Below are 20,145 nucleotides of genomic sequence, written 5' to 3'. Positions count from 1 at the left end.
CTGGAGCCGAACTTTGTGGCTAGTTTTAGCCCTATCAGGTAATGCGTTGCTAGTTCATAAAAACCCTGCGTTGATCGCTCATATTTCTCTCCCGCCCCCACCTAACACTGTTCTGAATCATTAGTTATTATCAGTTAATACGTTTTGTGTGATCGTGCTGGCAGATATTGTTACCCGGTTATAAAGGCCAAGGATAAACCCACTGTAAATTAATTATCAACAGGTCATAGCAGGGTGTTCCACCAGGGAGTAGGGGCATACGGACACATTAATACAGACATAGTAGTTTGAGACGGCTGTTGTTACCAGGGACGGAGCGAAGGGCATGGCTCGGTACCCCCCCCCCCCCCCCCCAAAAAAAAAAACAAAACAAAACAACAAAACAAAACAAAAACCCAAACATTCAAACAAACAGGAAGAAAGGCAAAAATGACATAAAGGGTGGATGAGGAGATTTAATTCCTTCTATAAAATGTTTAATAACATTACACGTAATAAAAGCTATTAGCTTTAATTGTAGGTACACTCATGTACCCACGCACACTCTGGAAGGAAATCGCACTGACATGGCGACAAGTGAAAAAATAAAAAAAATTTGAATCAATTCAAGCGACTTCAAACAAATAGAGGTGAAAAAAAATGCAGGCTGGGCAAAGCGAGTGGTATCTGGGATAAACTCAACATTCAGGCGAGTGACTGTAGCTACCTGAGGAGTGAAGAACATACTGTAGTTGACTGAGATATGACCTGGTAGTAAATAGAGGGCCATCTAAGCAACTGGAGCCTGGAAGTGACCATTTCAACACGATGTGCTAGATGTACTGGTGTACTGCCTATCATTCCCTAAAGCTCCATCCACGCTGCAAGCAATTTGCTTTGAAGTCAAGGGCTGGTTCCTTGCATACATTCCAGGCTCTGGTCTAAGGCCTTCTAAGGCAATATATCAGTTAACAGTATCCAGCGATAAAAGTTTATTTCAGGTCCCGCCCACTTTGCATAGCAGTTAGTTAGTTAGTTGCTTGTAGTCACGGAATGTCATTCACCTTCTATGGCATCTGGTTGCCACATCACTGTGATTTGCCTCAAGGATGGGTCCTGTACTTTGCAAACTGCAATCAAACAATGTATAAATAACATTGTAACCAGACTGCATTTTGTTAACTATGTTACTTTGCAGTTAAAGCTTGTGCTTCAGAGTAGCCTCTGACTTGTTCCATGGCAGCCATGTAGGCAGAAAGGTCTGTGTACATTGAAATCATTATAAGTCAGTGAATTTTCAATCAGTTTTCGGGTGCTTTTCTTTGACATTTGTTTCTTTCTGATTGAATTTTCAGATTTCACATGTTGTACCGCTGTCCTGACCTTTGGATTCATAAGTCAATAATATCTGTTACTGCTGATATTCTGTTTAGTTTTGTATAATTTGACATACTTTACCATTTTCTCCTAGTTTTCCTGGCTTTTTGACAGCCACCCTTCGACTGAGACTTTATCTGATGAGGCTTTGGTCAATAGTAGATAGATCAACTAAAGGGTGAGATGGATCTCTCGGGAATCAAAATATAAAGAAATGATTGGACACTTTGCAAAGTACTGTAGAAATAAAATGAGAAGAACATGCCATCAGTGACATTGGTTTAGTCCTTTTTTGGCAAATGAATAACACTTAAGGAAATGTTTGTGGTTTAGGTTTAGGATTAATGCTTACTTATTTAATTGACCAGTTTTTAATGTTTTCTTTCATTCACAAAACATCGGGGTGGCCATTAAGGGTCCATGTCTTACTTTTTCTCATGGTGCACTAGCTGATAAAGCCATCTCTGCTTATAAATATGTTAAAAATGGGAACTAATGGGACTTCAGATTCAGCTGTACCTAATTATAGGCCTCTTCATTAAAAAAAATCATAGTTAATCATATTTCCTTTGATGATATACGCTGAATAAAAATAAACAACTACCGGTAATTTTAAAGCTGTTAAGAGGTTGAGACGCTGCAAAGGAATAAAACTAATTAATACAGGAATGAAACCTATCCTCTCTGAACAATGTAAACAGTCACTGGAATTCCATTCAAGCCTGGATTCTGTAGAAAAGACTTCCTAATAGGTTAACCTCAAACTTCTTACTATGATGAGCATATTAACAAACAATAGAAACACTGGGCGAGGATGATCATTACAAAGAGTGCCGCCCTACCAGCCCTTGTTGAAGGTGTAGCCTCAAGTGTGCAAAAAAAAAGGCTACACCTTCAACATGATCCCATCATTCATTCTTTTTTTCTGCTTTTCATGCTTCATTAACGATTTCTTTTGTGGCATTCACTATAAACTGAAATGATATTATCCTTTCTTTGTTGTTTACTAAGGGTTCTCATGTGGAAATGTAGCCTAAAAGTTGGAGGAAGGACATCTGGGTTTCCAAGACAGGATTTTGCAACCCGTGTTTTGTTAAACCTTGAAAGGAGAGAGATAGAGAGGCTAAAATTCAGTGATTTTTCTTTAAGGGCAGCTCCAACCTCATACCTAAAATAGCCATGTCAGCGTGAACGCTGATGTAACCAATCCAAAGGAAGTGAGACAACATAGCAGCTCAAGTAAAGACTTGAAGACAATCCTTCATTGTTCGCTTCAGGCACCACCCAAGGCACACAGAGGAGCAGTTGGAATAGAGACATAAAAAGTCATGTTCTCTTGGTTCATAGATAGTTGCTACACTACATACCATTGGGTAGCATTCACAGTGGCAGTCCTTTAACCCATGTAGCTCTCAATAAAAATACACAACCCATGTCTTGCCTTTTGGTTTTGTGACTGACAGCAGTGATTATGAAACATGAACTCGGACACACAGTGACTCAGAGCTGAGGTCCTCCCCCTTCCTAAAACACCACCAAGAATGTGTGAATCAAACTCAGTGTGAACTGTTATGATTTATGTGATACCACAACTTCAGCTCAAATGTACAACTGTTATTGTCAAAAGGGGACAAAGAAGGCATATCACTGGAGGAAGAATATCCTGCACCGCAGATCTGATTACCGCGTCCTTGCAGAGACCTCGTAGACTAAGTAAGGTTCGTTTAAAGTGTTGAGTGATACAGTTCACACTCATTCTGCATGATGCACACACTTTGATAACACTGCTAAACAAACAGAGGAGTGCAAGTCGTGAACAGCACCACCTTCCCGGACTCCCACACTCTTGGACTGTGCCCCACCAGTACACACTCTGTAATGAAGAATATAAACCTTGGATTTAATTGGCAACCTGCACAGATTCAACAGCTGCCAACCTTAGAGAATTCAGCACCAAACAAAACCGAGGAGGTCCCATGAAGAGCTGGAAAGTACATGGCACGTAGTTTGTAGGCCATACCTTTTTAATGACATTGAATGACATCTGAACATCTTCACAAGGTGTTCACCGTATAAATGGGGAGAGCTCTGTATCACTTCAAAAGGCTTCATATTCTCATAAATGCTTCAAATGGAAAAGCTTAACTTCAATTGTTGGGTGGGGCCGCAGTGCTGTTTGCAGGTCTTTTTTAATGTGGGTATGTACAATATAAGCCTTAACCGACCATGCTTTTTAGTTAGGCTTGCAACATGACTCCAGAAATGACAATAATGGTTGGTTGTTCTAGACCAGGGATGTCAAACATAAGGCCCGGAGGCCAGAATTTGCAGAGCAAAGACACCGATCCAACCAACTAGACAGTTTTGGAAAATCCGAACTGTATTTTCATGAGTCCGATTGCTTTTCATCCATCCTGATTTCTTAAATTTACTACAACATAATTTATTTATCCAGTAAAACTGATAAAATGGAGATGTATTATTGAAATTGCACTTTTTCTTATATTAAGATCTATCGAATTAAATGTGCACTTAAACTTCTTTACATGGTCAGAAAGAAGAGGTTAACTGGTCTGGCTTGCTTAATATCAAAGCGGTCTGCATGTGGCCTGAACCATAAAAGGAAAGTTTCTATCTATAAATCTATCTATAAATCTATTCTATCTATTTGAACCCTAGAGTCTGACATTTTGATTGTGTCATTATGGTTTTTTAAGCCATCATATCATAAAAAGGAGGGCTTAATGTAAACGATAGCTACCTTCATTAGCAAGATACCCCCAGAGATCTGTGTCTGTGCTAACATATAAAACAAATCATGCTAGAATTTCACTACCAAAAAAACTGAGCATACTTCTTTGATTGTCTGCCAGTACAGTTGACTAACACTGGCCATATTGTTTGCCATAATTGTATTAAAAAATTCTCCGGAAGACTCCAACACCACAGACACAATGGGTTAGCAGAGGTGAGGCCTAGCATACAGCTAACAACTATTCCTTCCTGTTGGCATCTATCTGTTACTGAAATAAGCTACACCCTTAATCCTGCATAATTTTAAGGATAATACATTTAAAAAAGAGTGACTTATATACAAATTCACTCCATTCACAGTTGTCATGAAAAGGGAAATAAGCTATGGACATCTTTGTTTTGTTTTTGTTTTTTAACTAGGCTGTAAAAATGGTTTGCTTTGTATTTTAGCATGACGAGTTTGTGGGGATGGAAGCCAGCCTGAAGGTGCTAAACAATGGCCGTGCTTTGCTCCGATTCTTGTTTGACATCAATTCACACTGTAATATTTAAACATCTGTGGTTTCGACAACATTTTTTTATGTACGTTCATGTACAGAAATGACTCTTGTTGATATCCTGACCTTGTATTCTATTGCCACACTCAAAAAAATGTGAAGACATGTAAATTTTCAATATTATTTGTTACATAAGAACAGTGTGAAACATGAAGTGTAATTGAATCTGGTCAAATTTAATTTACTTGAGTGGTATAAATTTAGTTTATACTAATCACATTCATTTAATCACCTGATTGTGGCACTGCCATACATGACAAAAAGAATAACATGCAAAACTGAGACATCCACATTTCATCTATTTTTTATTTACTCTGTATTTAGTGATAACTCCAGTAGTGACACGCAATGTTGATTATATTTAAAATTCAAACACAGAAATGGTTAAACACAAAATGATTTGATTGAGTTTTTGGCTGAAGTTCCTCTCTTTTACCTCTATGTAGGAAGCCATGTGTTCATCTGTTGTTTATAACATGTCCTGAGGCTATTGTGCTGATAAGGAGAGCATGTAGGAAGAGGAAGATTGACACTAGAGAAAAAAATGGAGTGTGAGAAAACAAAGAGAAAAGGAAGAGCAGCAGCTGCTGAATCCATTTCTGGGCGCATACTGTCACGGAGGGACACAGGAAGTCTTAGTGGTTCTCAAAGAGGTGAGATCATGCTTGGCTAAAGAGATGATGAAAGTTAATGAAAGTCTGCAGACAATGGGCTGAGCACATTTCCAAACGTGTTAACGTTGCTTTGCTTAATTCATCCATATCCAGATGAGATTCAGCCTATGAAATTCTTGAATATGATAAAATTAGATGGCCACTCTTATCTGGGTGGATTCTGGATCTGTGCCATGTTGGACAAACCTTGTCATTTGAGCAAAGACTAGCTCCTCTATCTTTGTCACTTGTTGAGAGGATGGCAAATTCCGCAGATTATTGCATTCCCACATCAAGAGTACAATAATGTACTCTTTCAACCCCCTGTCACCAGTTTTTATCTCCATTAAGCCAGAGATTACCAACTTGCTGGTGACAAAAGGTGTAGATATAAACACACAGATGTAACAAAACAGCAGGCTTGTGTCAGTGCAGAATGTCTAGAGAGCGACTTGAAGGTGTGAAATGGATCCACGTTGTTTGGCGTACGTGGAGGCCGTGTTAGGCCAGTGCTGAGCTCATTTCCCAGGGTGCTCAGCAGCAGGTGTGCATCTCATTTGCCTGTCATTTCACCTGTTGACAGTGTTTGTGTTTTTAGAGTATTTTCTCTGTGTGTGTCTGCAGCTTGCAACAAGAGAAAAGTTTATTTAAGTCTACCTTTTGAATCCACTTTGGACACGCTTTGGCTTACAAAGCTGCGTGTGTGTGCATGTCCCGTGTGCAACTACACTAACATGCGTGCTTGCTTGTGCCTGTCTTTACGTGTGGCAGGTCGCCACAGGAGTGGCAGAGCTGTAATCAGCACTTTACACTATGTCGCACTAGAGGAAATGTTCTGAGAAAAATAGGAGCAATTACTGACTGGAGTAATGCACAACCAGCTCTGACCTCATCCAGGACTTGAGATTACATTGAGACAGGACACAGACTTACTGCAGGGAGGGTAGCTCTCCACAATGATGTTATACATGCTGTCTGCCAGTGGAAAAGATGCAAAAACAAACAAACAAAAAAAAAAAACAGGGAGCAGCTATAATGCCTTACATCTTGCTTACATTTACTCTTTTTTTTTACATGCCTGCGTTATTTCCAGCACTATTGTATTGCATCCTGTGGTACATCCTGCTGCTGAAATACTGCATACTGGGATGTCCTGCACTGAGTCAGGGACACTGAATAGACATCAAGTCCCCACGGTACATCTCAGACTCAAGCACACAGCTATAGCTTTTCCTTTGGCATAAAGTGATCGATGTTACCGCAGTCCTTCAAGGTTTAGCTGCAGAAAGAGCCTAGAAAGCACAGAATAAGCAAATCACAAGTAAGACAAACATTAGAGTCACATTTCTGCCAAGATGACTTCCTTTCATACTTCCAGTGACCTCTTAGGTTGTTCCATTTTCTTTTGTGGCCTTTGTTTGCATACGCCTGCAATTAGTTGTTTGATGGCACTGAAGTCGAGTTGGCAAAGGCTCAAGAAGGCGGCACAACGAGCTGCTGAACTTCTAAACCCTGCCGAGTTAGCTCTCGGGGCTGCTTGCATAGGCATATACTTTTGCATAAAAATGAAAAAACGGTTACACGGAAATAGCCTGGTTCAGATTCTGAGGGGATTTACAAAACCAAGCAGGATTTCAGGTGGAAAATATTACGTGGCTCTGTGAGAACTGAGCTCACATGGTTTCTCACTGCAACTTAAACCTCAGCAAAAAGTGTAGATGAAATATATTTTGTTTGAGACCTCCATTATAATCCATATTTGACTCTAGGCGATATAACAAAATGCAGATTCCTGGGTACAGGGTGGCAGAAACTTACCCAGTATGTGTTTTTCACTGCTACCTCATTCTGTTTGCTTTCCTGCAGGTGTTTGAGGACAATCTGCTTTTCAGGATTGAGATTTTGGAGTATTTTCATTAATTCTTGCTGGAAACCCATTCTTAACTTTCAAATGAAACTACAAATTTTAAAATCCAGCCTGGATTTATTTCAGATTGCAGTGGGTGCGCTGAGAAACTCTAGTGCAGGGTACTATCTGAATGGTGACACAAGGCCTTTTCTCACAGCATTTTATCCGATTGAGGTCACCCTGCTTGGGGCTAAAACGTAGCAGCAACATAACGTAGCAGCATAGCAACATAACTCTGGCACCTAGTGTCATAATCACAGAGGGTTCATGTAACCTAGATTAGTTTTCATGAAAAAATAAATCCTCATAAAATATCTGAGAAGATTTGCATTTTGGAAGATTCTGAACTCCCGCCACTGTTCTGCCGTAGCCCACCGGCCGAAAGGCATGCAGCTTTGTGAGGAATGCAGGCAGTTTGTGGTCTGGCCAACTATGTGCACAGGCAAGGGCCTCAAAGGTGAATCAGCCAAGAGTACAGGGGAGAAAACTGCGCTAATGCCTAATAGTTTTACCTTTTAAAATACGTAATTTAGTAATTATTTAGTTTTGCCTTGTCTGAACATTTGATATTATACAACGCAGACCATGCCACTGTGGGTTAAGTCTTCTGGTGGAGTGGAAGTATTTAACATACAAACTATTTGGTGGGAATGTTGTACTCATACAGAACAAGGCTCTGGAATTTAGAGGTCAAATGTCTTTACCTCTGTACATGCCATAGCAGGTTTATATTGTATATGCTACTGTCAGCTGCTCCCATGTGAAAAACAGGCAGCTCTCCTTGTTTGATTTGGCAGATTTTTACACAGCATGCCCTTTCCTGATGCAATCCCAAGTGGATTTCTGCCTCTGTTGGAATCTTTCATAGACCTTTCACTTCATAGGTGAATATATAAACAACTACGTTATGGAGCTGCATTGTACGTACTATACCATACATTTTGCTATTTTAACGATTACTGTGTACTATTCAGATATTTGGATGTATGTTATTTTGATGCTTTGGCAATACTGTTTCTAAAAAAGGTCATCAAAATAAATCGCTTTTTAATGTTACTTTGGCCATTTATGTTATATATTCACTCAACAGCATGGCGGTTTACGCAATTTCCTCACAAGCGAAAGATCCCTGTTTAGATCATTAGAGGCGACACACATCCCTTTGGGATTTTGTCAGGAAGGACATCTGGCATTAAAAAAAGAAAAGAAAAAACTCTGCCAAATCAAATATGCTGAGCTACCCATATGTGGTTACCTCTTGGGAATAAGGGAGAAGCCCAAGTAGCTTTAGCCTATGCTGAAAATTGCTGAAGGCAAAAGATGAAGCTAAGGTTCCCTTAAATGAATGTAATGTTGTTATACAGTAGGTCTGTGATTGTGAAGCCAGGCTTTTTGGGGGCAATTCTGTAAGCGGTTGTGACCCCTGACCTTTTTGTAGACCAATCTTTACCAGGGCGCAGTTCTCAGGACTTCATTATGTAATGGTATTTATGGCTAATTACTTAAGCTATTTATTACCTTAAGCCTAAGTAAACACTTCAAAATTGTACAACCCAGAAATGGGCATGGCAAAGACCCACAGTATTATCTGTCTACCAGTCTCAGCACTAATAGACTGAGACTGAGATTACCGAAAAGCACCACTGAACGACACAGGAAATCATTCCTGCCTGTGGCCATCTCCCTGTACAACGCATCCACTTAACACACTGTTTGCTGCTACAACTACACATGTTTCTTTTCCAAATATTTATTTATAAGTGACTTATGTATGTATGTATGTATATATATGTATATATTGTACTATTCTTAGTTAGCATATTGTCTGTCTTGTCTTAATGTTGGTTTAAAATGGAGCACTGTAACAAAAAATAATTTCCCCCAGGGATCAATAAAGTATTCTGATTCTGATTCTGATTCTGATTAATAGATCAAACAAAAGGGGGGGGGGGGGGGGGGAAGAAAGTAAAACACATAATTGCCATTTATTTTCTGCAAACATATTTGTAATTGAACTATATAACCGTAATTATTTTAGCTTTTCACAAAAATAACTGTTTACTCCTCAAAAAGCATGATTACACAACCGTTACGGGTCGCTAGGCTACAGTATTTCAAAAATATTTGCCAACGAAGAAGACTTTTCGGGAATTACGTAGCTCTACAGCCGGACGTAGTCACCGCCCCCGCCTTCTACCCGCGCTGTCGTCGAAGATTGTGTGTTTAGGAAGATGCGTGCCTTTATCTAAATAAATTGAAAATTATGTCTAAAAATTTTCTCCGCAATTATAGTTTATTTTTTAAAAGAGATTAAAACGTTTATTATAACGGTCATTGAGGTATTTGAGGGACCGACATTATAACTTCTGACATACTCTGACATTTTCAGGCGGAGTGAGTGGTCTATTTGTTTGCTTCCTCTCTGGTCACAAGCGTGCTCAGTTTCGTGTACAGCAGTAATGCTGCACTTTAGCTTAAATAAATACCGTTTATTCCATATGTTTACGTACTCGCACATTCTGCCTGCTCTTTAACCAAACTAGAAGTCAGCAGCTCTGTAAACATGGCGGGAGTTATCCGGAGGCTCGACGAGACTGTTGTCAACCGCATTGCTGCGGGAGAAGTTATTCAGCGTCCTGCCAACGCCGTTAAAGAAATGATTGAAAACTGGTAAATTAGCAGCTATATAAAGAGCAGTTTCAATAACGTGAGCACTAACGTTAGGATATTTAAGTCACTGTACGACTAGTGACTTAAATATCCAAGTAGCGGGATTATTAAAGGTGGCCATACATGGCCGGGGTGACTGTTTACATCACGTGTAACATAGTAACAGACCTGTAACTGTCTCCTCTTAGCGTGCAGTGTGACCCTGTGGTAAATACACTTTTGTGTTTTACAATTGTTCCAGTTTGGATGCAAAGTCCACAAGCATTCAGGTGACGGTGAAAGACGGCGGACTGAAACTTCTTCAAATTCAGGACAACGGCACTGGCATCAGGGTGGGTGACCCGCCCTTTTAGCTGGGTGGCCTCTGCTTCATCATTACGCAGTCAGGGTTAAGCTATTTTGGTTTTCTTCTGTCACTGAGTGTGCTAAGTCTTTCCCTGAACTGAAAGACGGAAGACACCAACTCAAGTGTACTTGTTAACACATTTGAACATTTTATACTTGAGCTGTTTTCTTGTAACTACAGCCATTTTTTCATGTCTTCTAACAATTTGCCCCAGTAATTTCTGGTAACATTAAATATGACAAAATGAGAAGTAATATAAGTTTTTAAAAAAAGGATTGATTTTTCAAGAAAATGTAATTAAAATGACATGATTTTCATGTTCCAACCCACGGCGATGTATTGTTAAATTGTATAAATCTTAGTTTTGACCAGATGGAGAATTACATAGTACTTACTCATAATTACTTGTCACAGGCTTTAGTTTTCCCACCGCAGTGAGGAACAAGCATACAATGATATATGACTATAACAACTGAATGCATGAAGTTAAAACTGAATGAGTGCCTAAGCTTACAAACAAGCTTACAAATGATGTTTTATGTTACGTCAGACATATTTATGCTATGAAAAACAAAATTCTTTGTTTGGCTTTGATTAAAAATCACTTCAAATTTTAAGGGTCAGTATGAAGGGTTGCCTCAGAATGACCCTGCTGGTGACGTTATGGTAGTTTGTTCAGAATATGCTGTGTACCAAGTGAAACTCTTTTTCACTACTGCAGAAGGAGGACATGGAAATCGTTTGTGAGAGGTTCACCACGAGCAAACTTCAAACTTTTGAGGACCTTTCGAGTATCGCAACCTATGGATTCAGAGGAGAGGTGAGCTGTGCACCTCTGTCTGCCTTCACTGTATTAATTTGTTCTGCATTACATTTATTGTGTTTGTTCTTGTCTGCAGGCCCTTGCTAGTATAAGCCATGTTGCCCATGTGACCATAACCACAAAGACTGCTGATGCAAAGTGCGCTTACAGGTACTGTTGCATTCCTTATCTGCTCTAAAGCCTTACTAAAGGCTACAAAACAACTAGGATGTCAGCTCTCTCATAAATTGGTTGTGTTCTCTTGCAGAGCCAACTACAGCGATGGCAAACTAAAAGGCCCTCCCAAACCATGTGCTGGAAACCAGGGAACGCAGATCCTTGTGAGTTCTCCTTGCAGATGAGCTGTTCTCTAAAATACAATTTATAGATGCTGAGAAGCTGCTCTTCTTGTTGATTGCAGGTGGAGGATCTTTTCTATAACGTCTCCACCAGGAGAAAAGCTCTAAAGAGCCCGAGCGATGAGTACTCCAGGATTGTAGAAGTGGTCGGCAGGTGTGGGTTTTATTCGTCTCTCATGATTCTTGGTGAATTTGCTTCAACTTGTTAACATTGTCTTACTCTGCAGGTACGCCATACACAACTCAGGAAAAAGCTTCTCTGTCAAAAAGGTAAGATGTGCTTTATTTTTCATTTAAATTAAATGCCTCCCTCAAGCACGCGAAGCAGTTTTCTTCAAATAAACTATTTGCTGTCTGTTTTTGTGACTCCTCTTTCCAGCAAGGAGAGACCGTGGCAGACGTAAGGACTCTTCCCAATGCGTCTGTAGTGGATAATATTCGAGGGATTTTTGGCAACGCAGTCAGCAGGTATTCCGGCAAATCTCCTTTGATGAGCGCTGCTTTTTATGCAACCTCTTCTCACCTCTGAGCTGATTGCATGACCGGCTCTGTGGTATGTTCCCAGGGAGCTGATCGAGGTTGCCTGTGAAGATCAGAAGCTCGCTTATAAGATGAAAGGCTACATCTCAAACGCAAACTATTCAGTCAAGAAATGCATTTTGATCCTGTTCATAAACCGTACGTACCACAGAAACTTACTGGAAACGCAGCAGTTAGCATTTAATCTTGTTAGCTGCTGTGTTTCTGTGAAATGAAGCTGTCTTCTGCGATGTCTCAGATCGTCTGGTGGAGTCGAGCGCTTTGAAGAAAGCGATTGAGACAGTTTATGCTGCATATCTCCCCAAGAACACACACCCGTTCCTTTACTTGAGGTAATGTACTTTACCTGTGTGGCTTTGTGTGTGTGTTTGCTTTTTTAAGTCGTACATCTGTTAATAACAACAATAATAGTTAGGCTTAGCAGGGGGAAGACACACATCTTTTTGACATTCATCTATCCTTGTAACTCAGTTATCACAGCTTGACCATCGCTTGAAGTTTTATGCAAAGGTTCTTGTTAAAAACTTGTTAAAACTGGACCAGGCACATAATGACGCGTGTGTTCCAGTATCATCCAGTGCTGCCTGGTGATTGAGTGAGTTTAATGAGAAATCCTCTTAAGTAGTACATTTTTTTCCTGCCACAGAAAAGACAGATGTAAATATTTGGGAGATCAAGGAGAAGAGACAGCAGGTTGAGCTCAGTTTCAATTCAGTTTTCTGCAATTCATAGAGAACTCAAATGTGTGTAAGACAGTTTATTTTACACTTACAACATTAAAGTGAAGTGGCAGACTTGAAGTTTGAAAGGGGCTGTGTGAAAGAAAAGTCTGCCAACGGTCTGTCTCAGCTGTCCTGGTCCCAGAGTACACCCTCTGAATTTTGTACAACACGCTAACTGAAACATTACTCCTTGTAGAAAATTTCAGTGTCAGAGTCCTTGACCTTGTTTAGTGGACCGGTTTTGTTATTGACATAGTCTCTTATCTGAAAGTAATGCAAGAGGTTGTTCCTATCTTACATTCTTGCTCTATTTGATTAAAGGTCAGTAGGACCACATTCTCCAGTTGGTCTCTAAAAGAAAACCTCACAGTCCATTGTTTAAATGACCTGGTAAGAAATCCGGATTGGTAACAGTTGGGGAAGATGGATGTTATTTCAGTTCTCACTGCAATCCATTCCCTCCAGTCCTTGAGTGTTTTTATTGTGATTGGGTTCCTACACCAATCTTTTACAGTTTTCATATTCTTCATAACAATTAGGTTTGAAAGAGGATGCTTAGACGCTGAAGATTCAATATAAAGCTAAATTGAAGAAGACATCTCAATTGATATTTTCTAAATTCTATGAAGCTGCAAAGTTGACTTCTTTATGAGTGCCCATCTTTTGGACCAGATGAAACTTTCATTTATATTTTTAAATTTTTTTTTCTATTTGAATCATCCTCGCTTGATAGAGTGAGACCCCGTGTAACCAGGACATAGGGAGTGAGTTGTAAAGTTCAAGATCTTGCTTAATCTTATTGAATAAATAAGCTTTAAACATCTGATCGAACTGGGATGTTGGAAATATACCCAAGTAGACGAAACCCATCAGAGACCATTTCTAAAGGGGAGGAAGTAAAAGATTTGGGTGTCTGTTGCTGACATAGCCTCAGATTTGGAGAAATACATTTTTATACCAGATAAGGTGCTAAATAAATGTTTCACTTCTATTAGACAATTTACTGATTTTTTTGTAGGGTTAGACAAGAATAATAAAACATCATCAGCATATAAAGTAATCTTATGAAGATCCTGACCGATTACAATCCTGCAGACTGCAGGGTCACATCTTTTTGTATCAGTTAACGACTTTATAGCCAGACTGAATAATAGTGGCGACAGCCCTGTTGGCTTCCTCTTTTAAGAGTTTTTAGACCTAACCACATTAGCTGTAACAGTTGCCATAGGGCCATTAAAAAGAACCTTAAAGGAGTTAATGAAATTATGACCTAAACCAAATTGTTCAGCTTGGTCAAAGGGCTTCTCTGCATCAAGAAAGACCATCTGTTGCTTGTTATTGACATATCTGAATCACAGTTAGGACTCTTCTAACACTGTTTCTTGAGTTACAACCTTGAATCACTGTTGCTTTCTAACTTTCACAGCTTAGAAATCGCTCCTCAGAATGTGGATGTTAATGTTCATCCCACTAAACATGAAGTGCACTTCCTGCATGAGGACAGTGTCATCGAGAGCGTTCAGAAGCACATCGAGAGCAAACTCCTGGGCTCCAACTCCTCACGTACATATTTCACTCAGGTATGAAGTGACAAGGTCTCTTTCTTACTGTGCCCCTACTGTTTCACGTCCACATTATCTGACGTATTGTGCACCGCCACGTGTTTACTGCAGACTGTAGATAAAAGATGGATACAGTCGCTTTAATTTCCTGCATTTATTTTAAAGCTCAAATTTAGCGTTCCTGTCTCCATCTTTATTTTTTTGCAACCACAAGTGACAACATTTGTATGAAAGGCTTTTGCCCTGGCTTCATCTTTCAGCAGTGGAAGTTACCACCAGGTCATTTACAGTCTGTGCCCATCTCTGTCTTTGTGTAGACGTTGTTGCCGGGACTGTCAGTCTCAGGTAACACTGAGGTTAAGGCCTCCAGCACCACATCGGAGTCTAGCGAGCGAGTCTACGCACATCAGATGGTGAGGACCGACTGTCGCACACAGAAGCTAGATGCCTTCCTCCAACCAAAAGAAAAGCTGCTCCCTGATCCCGAGCCTGCTGGTCCCAGCAGTGGGCAGACTGCGATCAAAGCCATCCAGGCGGACAGCATAGAGATAGACGATGTAGATGACTCAGACATGCTGGAGGCGCTGGCTGAACAGGAAGCAGAGGTGCCAAAGGGCGAGGAACAAGGCAGCGTCGGTGCTCTTGATAATCAGAGGTGAATGACATATGTGCAGTAGCAGTAGCAGCATTAGATTGTGTGAGTCAGCAGGGATTAAAGACTCAGTCAGGGAGTAACTTTAAGTGTAATCCTGTCAGAATTTCTGCAAGTTAGATCAGGACAAGTCTAATGTACGATTGATCCTGCACTGTGAGCAAATCTGAACATTGACCCGCAGCAAATGAGTTGTGTAAGAGAGCAGAAAGAAGAATGTAAAAGTAAACATGGATCAGCCCTCACTGATGAGACATCACCCTTAGGGCCAATCAGTAACAAAAGCAGTGTTGTGTTTAACTAACACTGGCATTTAAAGTTACAGCATGTCATTTTTTAAGGTTATTTAACTGAAAAAAAGAACGCTGTGCTCTTAAATATGCATTGAGGAGTGTATCAATATGTCTTCCAACAAAGTGTTGCTTTCTCATTAAATTAGAATTAATATAGAAATAGAATAAAATACATAGGAGCAGGCGATGGTTTGTGAAAGCTGCCATGTTGCCCAGTCATATTGAATACAGTGGCTGAGATGGACATGTGTTTATGTATGTGGCTAAAGATTGGCCACACATACATGAGGTAATTAGTATACCACCAGGCTCGAGTATCCTAAGAATCACACTTTCCCTCTGATAAACTATTTGATTAAACTCAGATTGTAAAAGAGTTTATTCACTACCTGTGAGAGTGATTTTAGATCCACTTTAAAGAAAGTTTCACTTTCAGCGCCAGCTAACAACAGCTAACAGCTGAAAAAAGAGCAGCGCTTATCAACAGAAAGGTTCAGGATATCCTCAAAAACTCAGCTCATTATCGCTGTGATTACACAGGAGTGATTTTCACTGACTCACCAAGTGGTATCAGACTCCTTTCACAAAGTTTTACAGCCTCCGCCAGAGTAAATAGACGTGGACACATATTGACGGTAAACGGTGGAGTGACAGTCACACTCACTACAGATGAACGGCCAGAGATGTTTGTCCTACAGCAGCAACTGTAGCTGGCATTATTGCATTATTCACTTGAATATGGAGGAGTAAGAAAACAGAATTCAGCTGACTGTAACGTACTGACATCTAGGGGTGAGACTGAATAACAGATTGTTAAGAGTTTTGGCGAGACAGTTGTTAAAACATGAACACTGAAGATCCTTCATAGATAGATTCCTGAGCTGTAAAGGGTGATTAAAGAGTTTCAGGCAAAATTTAAAGTGAGCCAACTACGCAGCACAAAACAGCTGTGACAAATCAGACAAGAAAAGTCAAACATCTGGCAGCTTCAGAGCCACATATTCCTCCTTGTTGTAGAAGTAGATAAAGAAAGGATAAATATTGGAGTTAGCTTAGCAGAAACATGACTCCAGATGAATACTGTTGGTTTCTTCTGCCCCCAAGTGGCCAACAAAGAAAGTCATCCAGTCCAATCTTGGAGTACATGTAGACTTTATATTTTTAAGACAACAAATATCTGCAACTAAATGTGTGTTAACATGTATGATCATTGGCACATCCTGTTAAGTCCCACAGCATTTTTAATGTAACCGGGTGTGATTGGGTCTGTGTGCGTTATTGTGAGACAGGAAGCGACCGAGGACAGAGCAGAAAGAGCAGCAGCAGGAAGAAGGCGAGGACTTGACGGCTGCAGCCACGCCCAAGAGACGACTCATCAAACTGAACAGCATCAAAGAGCTGAGAGCTGAGATCACAGAGAACACACATAAAGGTGTGGCGTCACAAAACCTGCCCTGTACCTCTGAGCACTAGCGCCAAATCAGATCTGGGGAATCTCCATCCCGGCTAAACTGAGCAGTCTAACATAAGAACCTCTTTGACTCTCTAAAATGTTCCACTGATTTGACTTCCTGCTCCGGGGCCCAGGTCGTTTTTCATAACCAGCTTTACGCAACTTCTTCTGCTGCTACATCATGCTCTCGTAATGATTCATTCGACCTCTCAGCATGTCTCAAATAAACCCTTTCTTGATGAACTTTAAGAGCGGTTTTTGTGATTTACATAACAAAACAAAGCCAAACATGTTTTATTTATGCACGTTCTCTCCAGGCCTTCAAGAAATGATGCAGAACCACTCGTTTGTGGGCTGCGTCAATCCCCAGTGGTCTCTGGTGCAACATCATACTAAGCTCTACCTGCTCAACACCAACAAACTCAGGTGAGAACCGTGAAAAAACTCTGTTCAGCTCTGCTCTTTCAAGCTGGTGCTGCTGCTTTATGTCAGATAATGTGTTTCTCTTACAGCCAGGAGCTTTTCTACCAAATACTCATTTATGACTTTGGAAATTTCGGTGTACTCAGACTGTCTGTAAGTAAAGTGTACAACGTCAGTGATTAGAAAACACTGTGTGGATCCTAATGATGGATAATGTGTTTTCAGACCCCAGCACCTCTTTATGACTTGGCCATGTTGGCTTTGGAGTCAGAGGAGAGCGGCTGGACTGAAGAGGACGGTCCCAAAGAAGGCCTGGCTCAGTACATAGTGGACTTCCTGAAAAAGAAAGCGGAGATGCTAGAGGACTACTTCTCCATGGAGATAGACCAGGTCAGAAATATTCTCTTTAGATAATTTCTGCTTGCATTTCAACATTGTTCGAACTCATGTTATAACCAAAAAAGAAACCAAACCCAAAACACACCCACAACAGGAAGGAAACCTACTAGGACTCCCGCTGCTCCTCGACAACTACACCCCAGTCATGGAGGGTCTCCCTATGTTCATCCTGCGCCTGGCAACTGAGGTAACCTAGATCATAGCCTCTCCATTTAAGCTACAATTCTGGAAACACAAACTGAAGACCTTTGTGCGGCGATGTCGTGCAGGTGAACTGGGACGGTGAAAAGGACTGTTTCAGAGACTTCAGCAAAGAGTGCAGCATGTTCTACTCCATCAGGAAGCAGTACATCCTGGAGGCCGAGCCAGGAGAGGAGCAGGTGTGAATACTGAACTTTGCAGAAATTGTCCAGCCAGTTATGGACCTTGTTTTGTCTCGTGTGAGGTGTAACGCTCGTGACGTTTCAGGGCACTGAGGTGAAGTCTTGGCGGTGGAAAGTCGAACACCTCATCTTTAAAGCTTTCCGAACCCTCTTCAGTCCTCCGAAGAGCTTCAGCGAGGATGGCACTGTGCTGCAGATTGCCAACTTACCCGATCTCTACAAAGTGTTTGAGAGGTGCTGAAACTGCTCATCATGGCTGAAAAAAATCAACTATATAAGCTCTTTTTCTTTTTTTTCTTAAATAACACATACTGTAAATAAATACTTTATAGAAAACAAGACTTCACATTTCTGTCTTTATGAGTAAAAATTCTGTTATAAAAGGGTCTCTGTTGCAGGAAACCCTTTCTGAACGGCTTACTGAAAAGTGCCAAGGCTCCACATGGTTTCCTAACACTAAGACTTCAGGCATGAAGCCAGGAAAATAGAAGTGGGTCACAAGTCCCATAATGAAACCCGAAAACGTGCCAGCAAATGAGCTCGACTTTTATTACTTCTCCATTCCACCTGTCAGTCGAAGCTGTGTCAGCACTCTGTGTGAAGGAGGTTAAAGCAGCTCTGCCAGTGTTTCCATCAACACCTGAGGGACAGTAACTAGTTTAACACCTGCAGAAGACCAGAAAAGTGAGTGAACTGTACTTACCTGATTTACTCTGTTTTGTTTTTAAAGAAGAAAGCGAACCCGAGTTATTCTAGTGATTCCAAACGGGGACAAATTAAATTCATACATCTTTTGATTTCAGAGTTTCAAAAGTGGAAATTGGTGTAGGCTTCCCTCGCTCTATGCATAGAGAAGCAGAAATCTAAAAGATGTGCTCCACTTTTTAAGATTCCAAAATCAGCTTCAATTCTTTACTCGCACATCACAGTAATACAACCTGAAGTGAAGAACTCTGACAGCCCCTTTCAAGTATTGCTTAGCAGTGGGATTAACGTGTTAAAAGACATACATGGGAAAGAAAGTTTGACTGGAAACAACACAAGAAAAGCAGATAATATTTAATAAAAATGGTCCACAAAATTTGCAGTTTTGTTCTGTGGCTTTTTTGTAGCCTTCACTTTCAGGGCAGTGGGAATGACAGGACACCAGATGTTAGCATGAATCTTCAGCTTGGCCATTGAAGTATTTTTAGCTCATAAAAGAATCACTAAAGGGCCATAATGATGGGCTTCATTTGAGGTTTTTAAAATCCTCCTGGTTTGAAATCATCTTTCAGGATGCCAGCAATTTGACCATAAGATGGCGCTATAATGGTTGGGTTGAACATTGACAGAGTATCCGGTGTATGTGGTTAAACCAGCCTTGTCCTCATTTGGCCCCTGATAACATTTTGGGCTTCTCTTCAGTATTAGAATCAAATGAAGACCTCTTGGTTAATAAGAACAGCTTAGTTTCTCGTCACTGGCTCCCTGTTAAATTAATTTCATTTCTTCTCACATGAATGAGAAATGATCTCAACGGAGCCTCAGTCTCAGAGTGACAGCTTACTTCTTGTTCTAAGAGTATCCAAAAGTGGCACATCATCAGCCATCAGACCCCTCTCCTGTCAAACCAGCTTTTAGTTTAGGTTCAAGAGACAGAACTTAAGTAGGTGCACCTTGCTAGACACCCCTTTGCCTTCAGCACTGTATTAATTCTCCATGGCACAGATTCAAAAGTGCTGGAAACATTCAGCAGAGTTTTCGATACATGCTGATGTGACAGCATCACACAATGATCCTGCAGCAGAAATCAGCCCAGGGGGCATTTTTCTTTTTAGTCTCAGTTTCCTGTTCTTAGGTGAAATGAGTGGCATCCAGTGTGGTCTTCTGCTGCTGTAACCCATCTGCTTTAAGGTTCAACATATTGTTGCAGAAGAAAATGCTCTTCTGCACAACTTGGTTGTGAGGAGTGGTTGGGTTATTGTTATTGTCCTAGCAGCTTTAAGCAGTCTGACAGTTCTCTGACCACTGGCATCAGCAAGGGATTTTCACCCAGAGATTTGGACCCCCCTCTGTAAACCCTATGATGGTTGTGTGGGAAGATCCCAGTAGATCCCCAGTAGTACAACAGTTCCCAGTAGAACTATTGTACCTAACATTTAAAGTGCCTTAAGATCTATGCAGAAATAATGTAGGTCGATTGTCCTACATAAAAAAATAAAATAAAATGGAATCCACACTTCTGTAAATGACACATTTATTTTCAAGAAATCTTTTAAATATTTGAAAAATTTCAAAGAAACCGCAACAGACACAGTTGGTTTTATATA

The 20,145-nt window shown here is 40.5% G+C and overlaps 1 protein-coding gene across 2 annotated transcripts; it reads left to right on the top strand.

The window, feature by feature from the left end:
• Window positions 1–9,428: 9,428 nt before the first annotated feature.
• Window positions 9,429–18,874, top strand: mlh1 (mutL homolog 1, colon cancer, nonpolyposis type 2 (E. coli)). Of its 2 annotated transcripts, XM_085428710.1 has the most exons (20): window positions 9,429–9,899; window positions 10,141–10,231; window positions 10,967–11,065; window positions 11,145–11,218; window positions 11,316–11,388; window positions 11,469–11,560; window positions 11,634–11,676; window positions 11,786–11,874; window positions 11,972–12,084; window positions 12,185–12,278; window positions 14,095–14,248; window positions 14,548–14,885; window positions 16,465–16,607; window positions 16,946–17,054; window positions 17,141–17,204; window positions 17,277–17,441; window positions 17,545–17,637; window positions 17,720–17,830; window positions 17,919–18,067; window positions 18,232–18,873. In XM_085428710.1, the coding sequence occupies exons 1-20, from the start codon at window positions 9,793–9,795 to the stop codon at window positions 18,305–18,307; spliced, it is 2,277 nt and encodes a 758-aa protein (XP_085284836.1). In that variant the 5' UTR covers window positions 9,429–9,792; the 3' UTR covers window positions 18,308–18,873. The 2 variants fall into 2 exon arrangements, with proteins under 2 accessions (XP_085284836.1, XP_085284835.1); XM_085428709.1 differs by having other exon boundaries at window positions 17,919–18,874.
• The last annotated feature ends 1,271 nt before the right edge of the window (window positions 18,875–20,145 follow it).

Source organism: Rhamphochromis longiceps, linkage group LG13, assembly GCF_057381845.1.
Source record: "Rhamphochromis longiceps isolate RC_006_pf linkage group LG13, R_longiceps_female_GT1.1, whole genome shotgun sequence".
Taxonomy (NCBI): domain Eukaryota; kingdom Metazoa; phylum Chordata; class Actinopteri; order Cichliformes; family Cichlidae; genus Rhamphochromis; species Rhamphochromis longiceps.
This window is presented reverse-complemented; position numbering and strand designations above follow the sequence as displayed.